This window comes from Zootermopsis nevadensis, unplaced genomic scaffold, assembly GCF_977971745.1.
Source record: "Zootermopsis nevadensis isolate Lab colony 2312 unplaced genomic scaffold, Znev_1.0 Znev_ptg000061l, whole genome shotgun sequence".
Lineage (NCBI taxonomy): Eukaryota > Metazoa > Arthropoda > Insecta > Blattodea > Termopsidae > Zootermopsis > Zootermopsis nevadensis.
Genome location: NW_028259192.1, coordinates 1,167,856 through 1,182,572, shown reverse-complemented (window position 1 = coordinate 1,182,572; position 14,717 = coordinate 1,167,856). Strand labels below are relative to the sequence as shown.

General features: G+C 39.0%; 1 protein-coding gene and 1 long non-coding RNA gene across 10 annotated transcripts in view; one reads left to right on the top strand and one right to left on the bottom strand.

The window, feature by feature from the left end:
• LOC110836787 (uncharacterized) overlaps positions 1 to 14,717 on the bottom strand; it is a 648,071-nt gene that overhangs the window by 19,097 nt on the left and 614,257 nt on the right. For 6 of the 7 annotated variants that reach the window (XM_087340435.1, XM_087340434.1, XM_087340433.1 and 3 more), the window contains one exon: positions 7,387 to 13,700. The exons of the other annotated variant lie outside the window; for it this stretch is intronic. In XM_087340435.1, the coding sequence (XP_087196561.1) occupies positions 13,372 to 13,700 (329 nt within the window). In that variant the 3' untranslated portion in view covers positions 7,387 to 13,371. Of the gene's footprint in view, positions 1 to 7,386; positions 13,701 to 14,717 lie in introns of those variants that run through there. 7 annotated transcript variants of the gene reach the window in all.
• Positions 1 to 14,717, top strand: part of LOC110836788 (uncharacterized) — a 229,735-nt gene that overhangs the window by 94,895 nt on the left and 120,123 nt on the right. The window lies entirely within an intron of this gene.

Genomic DNA, 14,717 nt, shown 5'->3' with positions numbered 1-14,717 from the left:
GAGGAGACATGACTATTACTTATGTTCACTAGTAAAGGACAGCTGTTATGAAATGTACCACAGTATCTGAATGTAATATAATGAACAATGTTCGTCACGCTTATGTGTGTTGTTATTGTGTAACAGTTTCCATGGTAATGATGGTAAGCGATTTTTAACCTTATGGGACAATGGTTATAGGACTATATGTGTCTAATACAATTGCCATGTTAATCTTATTAAGGGATTGTCTACCTTATGATTTGTATTACTGGAAGTTGATTAGTTTTCTTAGAGGCTAAGACGGAAACCTGCAGACATTCGACCGGTTCGCTGTATAATAATGTAATTTTTAAATGAAAGGAGACTTACCCGCGGACTTTTTAACCCTTTGAAGCCGAAGATCGTCTGAATATTATTTATGAATCCAGACCGCACCGCGAAGAAAACACTACACCTCACCATTACGAAAATCAGCTGGTTAACCCTTTGAAGCCGAAGCTCGTCTTCATAATATTTACGAATCCAGACCGTACCGCGAAGAAAACACTTCACTTAACCATTAGAAGTCGAATCAGGCGGTACCACATAAGATTTAACAAAAGAACATCCCGGTCGAAGCCTTAATATTGTGAAGAAATTAGAGCGTCCTGCTCTTACATTAACAGGGTTAATTAATTTTAATAGTATCATATTAAGAATTACGATTAAAGGACTGTAAATATTAGTTCTCATTCAGATTTATTCTCATACATGAAACTAAAACGTGAAAGTTTACTTTACGTAGTTAGTTTTGTGTAACATGAATCAGAATTCAACAAATTTGTGGCGAACTGAGAAATAAGACCGGACTCAAATGTTATTTATATTCATGCAGAATAAATTCCTGACAAATATCTTCGAAACTAATTAATGCAGATGATACTGCAATCACGACGAGCTCCACGCATTCGTAAATTAGACGGAGGTGACTAGTCAGCTAGACGCTTCAAGGAACGTGGTGTGGACCTATTTTGAGGGGTCGGCCTATAAGGCAAAACACCTTATTCGGACTACTACTATCTCCCGGAGCGAGCACTTATTAAGGGCATTAGCGCTGTCCCATGGGCTATTCGAGCGATCGGAAATCTCTCGCATTAGCCACCTTTAAGCCGAGCCAGGTGCTTGGCCGTCACTCTGTGTACAGAGCGGGTGGACATCGAGCGATAAGCCTATTTGCGACCACCGTAAAGACAAGACGTGACCAGCAACTTTGGGACAGCTCACATCTTAGGCGTCTCCAGCTTCAGACTGGACTCTCTTAGTGCTCATGTGGGACAGGATCTGCACACACACGATCGCCCTGCTTTGCCTGACGGCTGGAATTTATACCCTGCGAACTCTGTCGGGGAATTGCTGGCACTGATGCTCCAGGGAGTCAGCGGAAGCATCAGACGAGACGGCTCTCGCGAAGAACAAAATATTAGCCTTTCTGTTACGTGACAGTTCCTGGTGATTGTTAAACGGCGTCTGCTCCGTGAAGCAGAATAGCATTCTGTGTGGAAGGTTTTCATTTCACGAACGCATTTTAATAAAAAAATTAGTTTTTCACAGCGATGATAAAGATAAATGTCTTCTGGTATGTTGCGCCGTGTAGCCTGGTAGGTATCGAAAGACGTTTCAGATGTGCGTACCGCCTCCATCGACGAGATAGACTTAACTGCGCAACATCGTAGATCACAGTCATCTTCATACTGGGTAACTTGAGAACCTAAAATGTCCCCAAGTAAATCTCTTAGACTACTTTACGTTGCTTTCACGGATTTTTCAAAGCACTTCAGGTTAAGAAAGCTTAGCGACTCTGTTTCTTGAGATTTATAGCCCTGATGATTGAACCAGCAACAACCTTTGAAACGTCGGCCAGTATATACGCGTAACATTACAGAAGACAGATATCTTATGCATTTAACGTGCTACGGACTTCTTTACGTGTTGGTTTATTTTACGACCTTGTATCAACTGAAGGCGTTGTAATGAGTTGGGATGAGACTGAATCACTTGGCACAGCCCGAAATGGATCTGCTGTTATGAATTATGCGACGCACCGGTCGAACGATGATTGTCATGGAATCTGTGCCTGATATTGAAGATGTGATTAAGGGAGTTATGGCATATTCTAAGATGTTATACATCCATGAAAAATGGGAACGTTGTTATGAATGGTGACTTCGGAAGTTACACGTGAGCCATTGCTTATTTCTTGAAATTTTTGGAGAGGTTTGTAGGAGGTCTCATGGTGTAGGCGCTCAATCCCAAGGGTCTCTTTTCGGTATTCTGACTACACAGCGCTTAGCTTGGGGGAGAAGGGGCCATGAATAAGGGAATTTTTGTATTCAGAAACGTTCACGAAGCTACTCATGCGTGTTGAGTGATATTTTAAGTTTTCAGTTGGTGTCAGCAGCTTTGGATATACTGATTAAATGGAATGAGCTTCATTAATTAGGAAATTGTTCTAGTGTGAAACAGTTTCTGGCTTCAGTGGTTCATTTCTTGAAACTCGCTCGTTACCTGTTAAGTGCTCATGCACTGACAGAGAGCGATCCAGATTAAATCCCAGAATGGTTACAGAATTATAGTTCACGAAGGTGGAGCTCCACGTACTCTAAACATGAGCGGTTAGCTTCACTCCCCTGCAGATCCGCGCTTTGGAAAATTCTCCGCTGTTCTCTTCGGATATGGAGTGGACATTTTTTTATTTATTTTATTTATTTAGTGTTCTGTCTGACGACTGGTCCATATGAACAGGATCCTTCCATCCTTTTCTCGGACTGGGACCTGTTCATATACGTTCTTGGCAGATGATCCAGAAGTGGTTTGCCATTGCCTTCTTCTGTGTGTGAATGGAGTAATTGTTGGGAAGCCACGGAGGAAAACTCCGTGTTGCCTAGACCACGGCCTTGCCCAACACAAGTTATAAATTCGAACCCGAGACCCCAGGATTACAAGGCCAGCGTTCTAACCGCTAGACCACCGTGGCGGTTAGGAGTGGACACACAGGAATTCTGGCGAACATAATTAGTCCGCGCCTTGTATCGGGAGTCAAACGCCGAACGTTAATTTGTAACTTCTTGTCACTTTCAGATTAAACTTTGCCTCTCGCGCCTGGCAGAGTTCCTACATTTGAAATATAATCGTTTTGAAAATGGATCATAAACCCTGCTGATTCCAATTCCCGTGTTCGCGTATTTCGAATTTATATTTTACAAATACCGGGAACAGAACGTGTTTTTAGGGCCAATTTTCGTTTCAGATCGTTGATTGGTTAAACAGATTCAACCCCGGAGAAGGAGGCAGTAAGTTCCTCCGAAACTTTGGTAACTTCCTGGAAGTACACGCAGTGTTAATACCCACGAAGCTAACAGCTTAGTAAGCGACAAGTGGCGCTAGATTTGAACACACCCCCCTTCTGGGAAGATGTCGTCATCGTTGTCCCAAGTTACTATCATGCTATTCGTCCAAAAATACTGAGGAACACGTAATGAAAACCCAGGAATTATTCAGTTAACGTGCTCGGTTTTATTTTGGCTCAGAATCGTATGTCGGCGTCGGGACAGTAGGCGTCCGGTCGCTAGACGCCCACTTTCCAGCGTCGTGTGATATGGTGTCCCAATGTTCGTCTTAGATTTTCACACCATCACTACTACTTTGTTATCTCGGAGGTCCGGGGTTAAACCCAGGGCAATGTTTATCACAGAGAAAGCTGCTCTGGACCTGGTATTCTCAGAGTATTTCACCATTCGCCGTTTAAACAGTTTATCCAAAATGTTTGTCATTGCCACCGCTAAGACCGAGAGATAAGTTGACTATAACTCATCGTGTAATTTACTTTAAACTACTATTACATTTTTACATGTTAAATGTCTGAATGTTTTAGTTATTTGTTTTTATAATAAGATGTTTGATAAGGCAGTTTTTAAAAGTATAACTTCGTGTCATTTTAAATAGCAGAGTCTCCTAAACCAAGCACACAAGGTAAGAATGAGGATTGCCCCATGAGGACTCTTTCTGTTGTAAAGGGAAGGAGATTTGAGACGATAGAAGAGATTCAGGCAGAATCGCAGATGGTGCTTGACAGGCTGACAAAGAAAGATTTCCAGGGATGCTTCCAGGCTTAGCAGCGGCGCTGGGATCGTTGTGTTCACTCCCAGGGGAACTACTTCGAGGGTGATGGATGAATTTAATACCTGAGATAAGTGTACGGGTTTTTATACGCGCAGTCTTGAAACTTTCCGATCGCACCTCGTAAATAAGCAGTATACAACGGTGGTTGGATTTGTAACATCCACGCAGCTTGAAAGGTTATAAGCTTGTAACTAAGATATCACATGGTCCAAATTGTTAACTGCAGTCGCGCCTGATTGTAATGTGATAGCCTTACCCGCTGCTCCAGATATCACTGAATAGGAATTAGACAGCAGAGGTCATTTTATGGGTCACACAGCGCTCAGTTTCCCAGCGTCCAAACAACGGTCGACACACCTTTGTACACGGCTTAGCGTATGGTCTCCTAGCAACCAACAAGAGGGAGGACATTGTGTGACGGAAGGCTTTGTAAGAATAGATTAAGGACTTCATATGAAGCGGTGTTGTTCATTTATCCAGCTGAATTACACCCATTTATCGTCTTAAATACATTAAACATCAGGTTTAATTAGAATCCGCTAATATAAATACATCGCAATACTTCCACAGAAAAATACACCTCTAGTAGCAGACCACACAATTGTAGAAAATCCTTGTGATTACCCGGTTAACTAATTTGGCCTTCTGAATTATTTATGTATGTGTGTATATATTGACAACAAACAATTTAATAAAAATGCGTCGACGTATTTTGCCATAATTCAACTCAGAGTATCAAAACAGTTAATTACACGTCAGATTTGGCTTTAATTAAATAGGAATGCTTTCTGACTTGTCTTACAAGGCCCCCATAGAACGTCGGCTAGTAACGTAATCCAGCTGGCACATTGCAAGATTGATTAACTCTCTTGGTGTAAGCTCTGCTATGGGATAACCGACCGGGGTTTGATTCCAAGGAGAAATAGCGATTTTTACCTTTCGCTACGGTTCCAATATCGGCTCTGGGGTTCACCCATCCTTCTTCTTCCTAATGGGTACCGGGGGTACATACCCATTTCAAATGTTGAAATTTCGAATGTCAGAAATATTCTTAATTCTGGATATTGAAATTTCGAAAGTTGTTGGGAATTTTAAAATTGTACGGGCTTCGTAAATTTAGAAAATTTAGAAGATTTAGAAATTATTGAATGTCCAAGTTGTTGCAAATTTTTTTATTTTTGATGAGTTATAATTTTTTAAAATTGTTAAATAATGTAAAATTGAACATTTGAAAATTATGAATATCTAATAATGTAGTTGGGTTATCTCACGCTAGGTTTTGTGGGTGACGTCAGGACAGGTTAAGTTAGGTTAATGTAGGTTGTTAACGTTCGGTCATATGAAGTTAGTATTAGGTTTTTAATTTATGTTAAATTAGGGTAGGGTCAATTTGTTTACGTTAGGTTAGGTATTTTTTAATTTAGGTATTATTAAGTTTACGTAGCGTTAGATTGCTTTGAATTTTCATGTCGTAGGTTCATTGAGATGAGTCAGACAATCGTCTAAACATGGCTGTTGTTTTTGCAAGTTTATGTCGTTACACGGGTGCTTAAGATCGTAATGAATTTCAGTAAACTTTGCGTTGCTTTAAGTCAGATGTGGATTACGGATTTTGTCGATTCCTATGTGTGTGTGTTTTCGTGAAGAATCATCATCATCAGCAGTTTGTAAATAAGATGGCAAATCGCAAGATTAATAATAACAACTTTAATCTGAAACTTTTGTTCTTGTGAATACTTACAATTGTCATTCGCGGGACCGCAGTAGGCAATGTTTAATTAAGAACTTTTACGTTATTCCTAATTCTATTTGGTAATTGCGTCGATTTGGAATTCTAAAATGGGCTGAGAGGAATCTCCTCCTCAGTTGCCATGCCAACATTGCATGTGTGGGTGAGAGGACAAGGCTATACGATCCTGTCCAGATGTGTGTCCGTACGAATTAGTTGGACAGAGGTCGTGTTGGCTGTAGGCAATATCGTGCAGCGATCAGGACTTGTTACTCAACTTGCCCTGTGGAGGGATTCCAGTCTGTGGGATTCTGGAACACTGATACGTAGGTTCACGCAACGACGTGCAGTAACGTAACGTAGAGTATCTATGCCATAGATACAGGAAGGTTTTTGTAATTCTGGTGAGATTGTTAGAACTGATGGTGTTTCATTCAATTCGTCATGGTTATATTTATATTTTTAGGCGGATGTTATAAGTTAATATCTTCTCATCTTTCATAAAATTTTATTGTGGACTGATGTTATAATATAGAATACGTAATCCTTGCATAGTTTATTGTTTTCAACTGCGTCTTAGAAAGGAAGAGTAAGTTAATTGCGAAATTCGTAATTGCTGAAGTTTCTTAGCCTGTTACGTTCGAATACAGTGCCATATTCTGTTAGTTTAATTAAACAAAGATTTACAACAAATGCTTGGAACTTGTCTCGTCGTTCCTTCTTATCATAGTTGCTTCGCTATTATATGATTTTTAATCAGCGATTAACTCAAAATACCTTGAAGCAAATGATCTGCACTAAGGTGTCCATTAGTATTTATATTTATAATTTGTATAACAACATATTACACAGGTTAAATACTTTTGTATATATTTATTTCTTTGTGTTTGGCCACGGCCCGTCCCAATACGGCACCGATAAGACGTTAAAGAGAATGTGCTATGTTTATCGTTTATTCAATTATCCTTTAATTAAAAGAATAAATGACCTTATTCATCTACAGTGGATTCCGGTTAATTGGGTCATCGGTTACTCGGGGCAGCCGGTTATTTGGGACAAATATTAAAGAACAAACCTTTTTAATTCTTTAAGTGAAACTTCGCATAATTGGGGCAGTCTCTTAATCGGGCCATAAGTGTTCTAGTCGTGTCCCAATTAACCGGAATCCAGTGTATGTAATTAAATGGTCACATGCATTTATTTATGTTATGGTTGTAATTATAAAGTTTATGGGCTTCTCTCGAGGGGCCTCCCCCCCCTGATTGAGTAATAATACCTTACGGAAGCCAGAACTAGGTTCCTCGCCCTCACTACGCGGTGTCTTCTGGGACATTAAAGTGCTTTTTTTTTTTGAAACCAGCAGATTATCAAGATACCACACATTGCTACTTTGTAACACTTATTTAAGTCAAATGTGGGTGGTTTAGGAGAATTTAGCAAATAAAGAAAGTACGGCGTGGTCTTGGTTGGTTATTCTTGAGACAACACAAACAATCACAAATAATCACAACCTTAAAAAAACTCAACGTGGAACTTTATTATATCAATAATTTTTCCTCTCCACTCACTCTCATTTTATTAAATTTTTTTTTACACGTTTAAGAATTCATGTACAAAAATGTTTCTGTTTCTGATAGGTTAGTAAAGTAGAAAGCTAAGCGACCATTTTGTTTCAGTTCCTCTTGACGAGAACAGATGTTCAGTACCTTGTTAGTTCAAAAAATTGTTCATCTATTTTTTTTATAATGCATGATGTTCCTTGATCACATTTCTTTAAAATGAACATTATTTTTATGTATTAATGTATAAAGCATTATACATTACTTAAAATAGGTTATGTATTTTCATACTTTTGATATATGTGATAAAATTAAAATTCTTTACATAACAAATTAGTGCGTGATTTTAATACTCAAAATTAGTTTCGTAACAAATAGTTTTATATGTAGATAGAAGATACAGCGTGTTACATTGTGTGCGCGCACGGATTATTATATAATACATGTAATTGTGCCCACAGCTATAAAAATTAATTACAGTAAACGAAATTAGTTGCGTTCACTCAGAAAACGTGTGCATTTCATTTTAGTAAATGAAGAGTTAAAATACCTCTACTTTGCCCATTGTAGTTTTGACGTTGTATGTGCTCTGTTCTGCGCTATATACAGGTCTTGGCAAATCTACAATAGGCGGACGAATTCGTAACTTAGGTACACAACTAAACTCCACTGAAACAGCAACAGACATTTTTGAATAAGTACTTATTTCTTATAACATGAAACCTTTAAAGTTCTTTTACATTTGTGTCAGACGTACAGAGAATATTCTCTAAACGGAAAACGCTGTATAAACTGAGAGCTCACATGCGGATACACATGATGACAGAATTTCTCCAAATGTTTACAAATACACGTAATTATGTATGCTCTGTAAACCTAGTCAGCGGTATGCGTTGATGATGATGGGTTTTTGTGACGTGTAGATTCCTGGGTTGATGCCAACTTGAATGAGAAACACAGTTTCCATCATCAGCCCTGAAGATGGAGACAGTATGTTTCTCCGTTACATTCGCGTCTATCGAAGAGTCTACACGTGGAAGAAACCCCAGCAGAAAATCATCATCTTGATCTATGTTTTGTTGAACTCCGAAGGTCCAAATGTTTGTGCCAATGGTCGATTGTATTCTTTTATGTAAGGTACATTTAATTTATATGGCTTTTCTTTAGACGGATTTTCTCCCATATTCAAGTTAATTGATTGTCATTATGCTGAAAGATTTTATTTGATTTTCTTATCAGGATTAGTATGACGACTGAGATCGAATATACGCCTTCTGAATAGCACAACACGAGGTCACCAGTCTTAAAACAGAAATTGAATAATACATGTCAAACTAATGACAACCGATCAGCTGAAAACGGGAGAAGAACCAACTCCCGAAACGTCCTATACACTTTGTAAAAAATATATCAGACAATTGAAAATATCCAACATACCTGCTGATATCACGAAAGAACAGTCATCAAACCAGTTGATAATGATTAACGATAGAACAGTTTATCTTATGAAAACTTATTACAGTTTATTTACAGATACAGTGTACAGAAATTATCAAGTGTTATTTTTCTGGAACATTACAAACGCACAAAACGTCGCCTGTCACAAAATTCATACGTCATATAATTGCAAACTGTGAAATGTAATGTGCGAGGAGGTTACGTCTCTGAGACACCGCGGTTGTCCAGCCGACAGCCTCGTGAGTTGCCTGTTGCTTACTGAATACAATTCTGCAGTTTTACTTTAGACATTAAAATTAATGTATCGCAAACCGAACCACCGAAATGGTAATATTTAACCTCGTCCTACCCCGTAGGGTCGTGTTTACGACACAAACGTTTGTTCCTGTGTGTAAAGGAAACCGCGGATACGAAAAAAACTTAAATACCACAGAGGACAAAACTGGGCAGGACTGAAGAATCGCGGATACTTGAAATTGGGTTTTGCCAACCCCGGGAGAGACAGCGTACTTGAATACAGCATCTCTGGTGATTCGACTTAGAGAAGGTAGACTGCGGAACGGTCTAATTTTAAATTTATAAATACGATTATTAATATAATATTATGTTTAATATCTCATGTTCCAAATTTCAACATCATTATAAACCACGGTATTCTTATAGGTGTAATAAATATGTACTTAAAATAAGTCACAGTGAAATTAAAGCAAGCAGACTAGTATAAAATTCACATGCAATGTTAATGATTTTTTTTTAAAAAAAAGTTCGCGCATATGAAATTTGTGACTTTAGAGGCGTGTTATGGGCGTTTGTGTTTCAGTGTCACCACGACGTAAGAAATGAGAGCCAACGCAGACTACAAAATTAATCTGTAATTCCATTGTATTCACAAGATACGAGCTTGTCCAATTTAAGTTAATTCTCAATATATTTTAACATTACATGCTGGGTGGGACGTGATGCTTTTTTTATCCTTTCTACGTCTCAACAACATTTGTTTCGACATTTTCTTGAATCTTTTAAACTCTTATTGCCCTTGAGCAAATAACTTCATAGTTCCTGTTCATCATATATTGGCTATATTTATGGCAGATAACTACTATATATATATGTACAATAATACAGTTAAACTTCACAAAGAGAAGGATAATATATTTAATAAGGCACTGGAGTAGGATAGTAGTAGTAATATTTTGGCTGGGTTGGTATGCTTGGTTAGGTTGCAAGACCACGTTTCCTGTTTCGCTCACAAAATCATTATTTTTACGGTGTCTTAAATGATGCTGTGAGGAGCATTTACGCTTGAACGGGGTAAAAATTATTATTAATGGCGAACTGTGCAGATCATAACACAATTAACGTGAAACGATTGGAACAAAAATTTAAAAATTAATTTCAAAGCATAATATTAAAATTGTAACACATTTCTCAGCGTGAATATATCGAGCCTTAGCATAGAACCATGTTCAGTCCTTGTAATTCGGAGACAATTATAATTTACTTCGACGCAGAACTGACAATTTTCAATAACTGTAACAGAAGGGCCTCGTTGTATTTGTTGCTCTCGGTTTGTAAGTTCTTGTCAAAGATATCTAAACATTATTAAACGCCATCTCTAAGTTTGCTGGGTATTTGAAATAGGACGAAGTCATTTTTTTTTAAAAATATTAACATTTGTTACAAAAGATTCATTTTCATAAGATACAGGGTGTTACTCTACTCTTCCTCCTATCTCAACACACACTCAGAAAGCCTAGGCGGCGCTGTAACTTCCTGGTAATTCAGACATAAAGAACAAAGTTTAAAACATTTCGAAGTCAACTGACTTGTTTATTTTTTTTATGCGTGAGGCACTATAAAAGGGTACAGCTCCACTTTCCCCCTTCTCCGACAATCCAGAACTTCTTTTAATAGCCTAATATTACCAAACGTTTAAATGAAGTTCTTGAGACTCGTGCAGAATGAGTCTCTACCGGAGTCTTGCATAGTTAACAACCGCGTGTCCTTTACGAACCATTGAAGATGGCTGTCTTCTGGGTCGTTATGCCTCGTGGTTTTGTAGAGGTCTACCGACGTTTCAGAGGTGCTTGCTCCCTCCCTAATCTTGAAGGAGAATCCTCCGCGATGACGTCATCACACCTTACCTGCATATATATACGGTAATTGATCCAAGCAAACAATGACGTCACTGGCGCACTACACAAATTACCGAAGTTCCTGAATCGTTACGATACACGTGAATTTTCTCATATGTTAATTAGACGGGAACAAGCGCAAAATATATTTATTATGAATTTTATAGGAATGCTCTATAATTACACGTTTCGTGGAAAAAAAATAATACAAAGTTATATGATTATGAACAATTAACTTCTTTCGACGATGTTAATGGCAGAATTCTCGAACACAAATACCGAGTTTGTGGAGCGTGAAAAGTGTTTCTGTGTCACAAAATTGTTAATTTGACCTCGGTGCTTCAGGGCAGATATTAACGGTAATTATGTACAAACACGTTTCATGCGTCCCCAGAGTTTAATGTACAAAGAATCTCATTAGCCTGGGTTTTTCTATTTTGAAGGGTGTCTCATTGAGAAAGGGGGAAGGTAGCATGTGTATTTGAAATAAAATATAATCGAATTTCGTGCATATAACATTGTCTTTCTAACCCAACTATGTAGTGACCACTCAACGAAACATTCATCCGTACACATAATGTTTAAAAATGTTACTTTTAAAATGAAATATCCAATAAAATGTGGAGCTTTATGCTTCAATAAAATGATTTTTTTACGTATGAAATAAAAAACACGTGTATATATATATATATATAACGCAAACAAATAAAATATCAGCTGCCATGTCCAGTTCAGTTACTTCGTTTTAAATCAATAGAATCCCAAGCCCTCACACACATGAACATTTTTGCAAATGATTCCAACAGTTCGCCACAGCACGATTTGAAACTTACAGCTAATTTTATATCATATTTAATATAATATTTCACTCTTTTTCAATGACCACGAGGTAGTCACTGAAAAGGTGTGTGCTTTTGTGTATTTCGTCTGTCGTATACATTACCCCCGGGTCCTCGCAACAAATGTCACCTTCCGGTAGAGATTATCGGCACCACATTTTCAAATATTCTGTGTACTACGCAACTGAATTAGATTATATTCCATCGAAAACATGTATTCTCCACTCCACTGTACTGAAAATCGGCTGTAAGCATGAGTGACACGCATTTTAGAGCTCGCAAGAATGAAAATTCTTTGTCGGGGAATCTGTGGGCAGTTGATATAGATATCTTATTGCTTAGATACTTTTCTTTTTAATACTTACATGGAAACTTCAGTACATAAATTGTTTTTAATTTCTATGGCGTCTAAAAGGATGTAGGCCTTTGCATGCGTATGGTGACCCTGTAATTACTCAAATATGCCGCGAGATTGTGGTCCATTTTTTTTTATTTCATATCGATTTCGCTGGTAATTTGTCTTGTGTCCGGAGATTTTAATACAAATATTCAACCACCATAAAATAGAGTAGAAGGAAGAATGAGAATGTCTACTTTCACTAAAGAAATTATCTACCAGTACGTAGATAGAAGTCAACTTTCTTCCTGTTGAACAATATTTAAAACTCCTCGCACCGGAAATGGAACTGTATTGGAATTTTGAATTGTGTTGACCGAATATAAACGTTACTGTTCATTGGTGATTTATTGTTCATTTTATAAGATTTTGCATCTTTAGAAAACAGAACTCGGGACTAACGAGGCCTCCACGCTGACACCTACACCACTTTGTCGCCCCTGCTCAGTGGTTAGTATACGTACCACCTTCTTTATTAATCAGTAATTCTTCATTTTGCCCACAGAGTGTATTTATGGGCGTAATATGATTCTCAGAACAAAACAGCGATTATTTCCGGTAGGTACTGAATTCTTAAATATTGTTTAGATGAGCTTTGGCTTAGATTTTAAAACAGCTGTGCCTATCGCTACCCCCCCCCCCCCGCGCAAAACTGTTTCCTCTCTCTCTCTCTTCTTTTAGCTTCAAAGCGTTAATGTAGTTTTAATTAAATTTTGACTGCAAATTCGTAAGTATGTTTCGGTTGCGTTCCTTGACGTTCACGTTTTTCAGCTCGAAAAAAATCCCAATTAAACAGTTTCAGTCCAGTTCCTTAGCTGTTTAATAACGCACTGACGTTTTCCGAATAGAATTGTAGAACAGCAAAGACACAGAAGCTCCTTACTTCAGACTTTAATCCACAGCTTCACCTTGAGGCGATATCCGCTTTACGTAATTTCTTATGAAGTACCCCCGTTCCAGCTCCACACATATCTCGTTTCACAGACCTGCTTATGCATATTTTAATTACTCTCATTCTGAATTTCCCCCTGTCCCCGGATGACGTGTCTTCACCACAAGACACAAAATACCAGCCAGTCTTTCCGATTCACCGACAGAAACCCTAAGCGTGACGTCACCAAGACCACCAGTACATGAGAAGTAACACGACAAGCGTCCTCTGGTGCCTGCTACTGAAAGCACATCTCGAGGAAGATCCTCCTCTGCTCAGCGCACTGGCGTGACAGCTGAGGTCTTCGGGGTAGAGATCGAGTATCGGGGTCTGTTGTCCCGTCCTGGGGTCCGTGCAGGTCGCTTCCCGGGCGAGGTTCTGCATCTGCTGTGCCCCCTCTAGGACCACGGTGTGGATCTGCATCGTCTCCCGCAACCACCGCCTCAGCCAATGGCCCAGCCACACCAGTCCACAGTCGCACGTCCACGGGTTACCCTTGAGGACAAGGCCGCCTGGCGACGGAACGAGAACATAAGAGAAAAGAACGAAGTGTCTGAAGAAGGTAATGGCGAATGGAACGTAGGGGAGAATGCGGGAGCGACAGAGAATGGTAGAAAAGGAAGTTAAAAAATGCGTGTGTCACTGTCCAGAAAATACGATGAAATGGCTCCAGAAATCCTAATAAAAGTAACGCACTTCGCAGACATAATACAAGTTTCATCTGCAGAAATAGGATATTAAATTGATTCCCATGGAAAAGAAATTCCCTGCTGAGTGAGAGAATTCTTCGCTGCTAGACTGTAGACACGGAGACGGGAAGAATGCTTCATAATGGACAGTGAAGGATAATGTCTCCTGGGAGATCGCAGAGGATGTGCCAGCTGGGTCCTGCAAACCCTCCGCCCTCCCGCCCGCCCGCCTGCCCGTAAACACACACACACAGCGGCGTGTTGCAAAATCTCGTTTCACGCCACTCTATGACAACATTGTGACGGCGAATCGTTTAAGAAATTTCTCCCGTTTAAAAAGTAACAAAAGTTTTGTGTTCGAACAAGAAATCAATTTGGCAGCGTCAAGCTTCTAACATTCACTATGTCTTGTGCTTTTGTCTGTGAGGCTACGTCAAAATGCAGGCAGAGTTAAATATCTTAAAAGCATGTAATTAATATATTATAAGATTAAGCTGGAGTCTGCCTCAATGTTCAGGCAGTCACCGCGTTTTATGAGATCCAGAAACTTCTTAAGGGTCCAGCACTGGACTCCACACTGGACTCCACACTGGACTCCACACTGGACTCCACACTGGACTCCACACTGAGGTAGTGAATCCTTCATACCATATTTATTTACTTATTTTGCATACTTTTTCTTATTATCCTCCCATTTGCGTCTAGATTTCCCAGGTGGATTCGTCCTCTCAGTTTTCCGACTGAAGTGTTACATGGGAACCTTATGTCTCCCACGCATACTACATGTCCTTCCAATTTTATTGGCCACAATAATATTTGGTGACAAATAAGTAGCTTAAC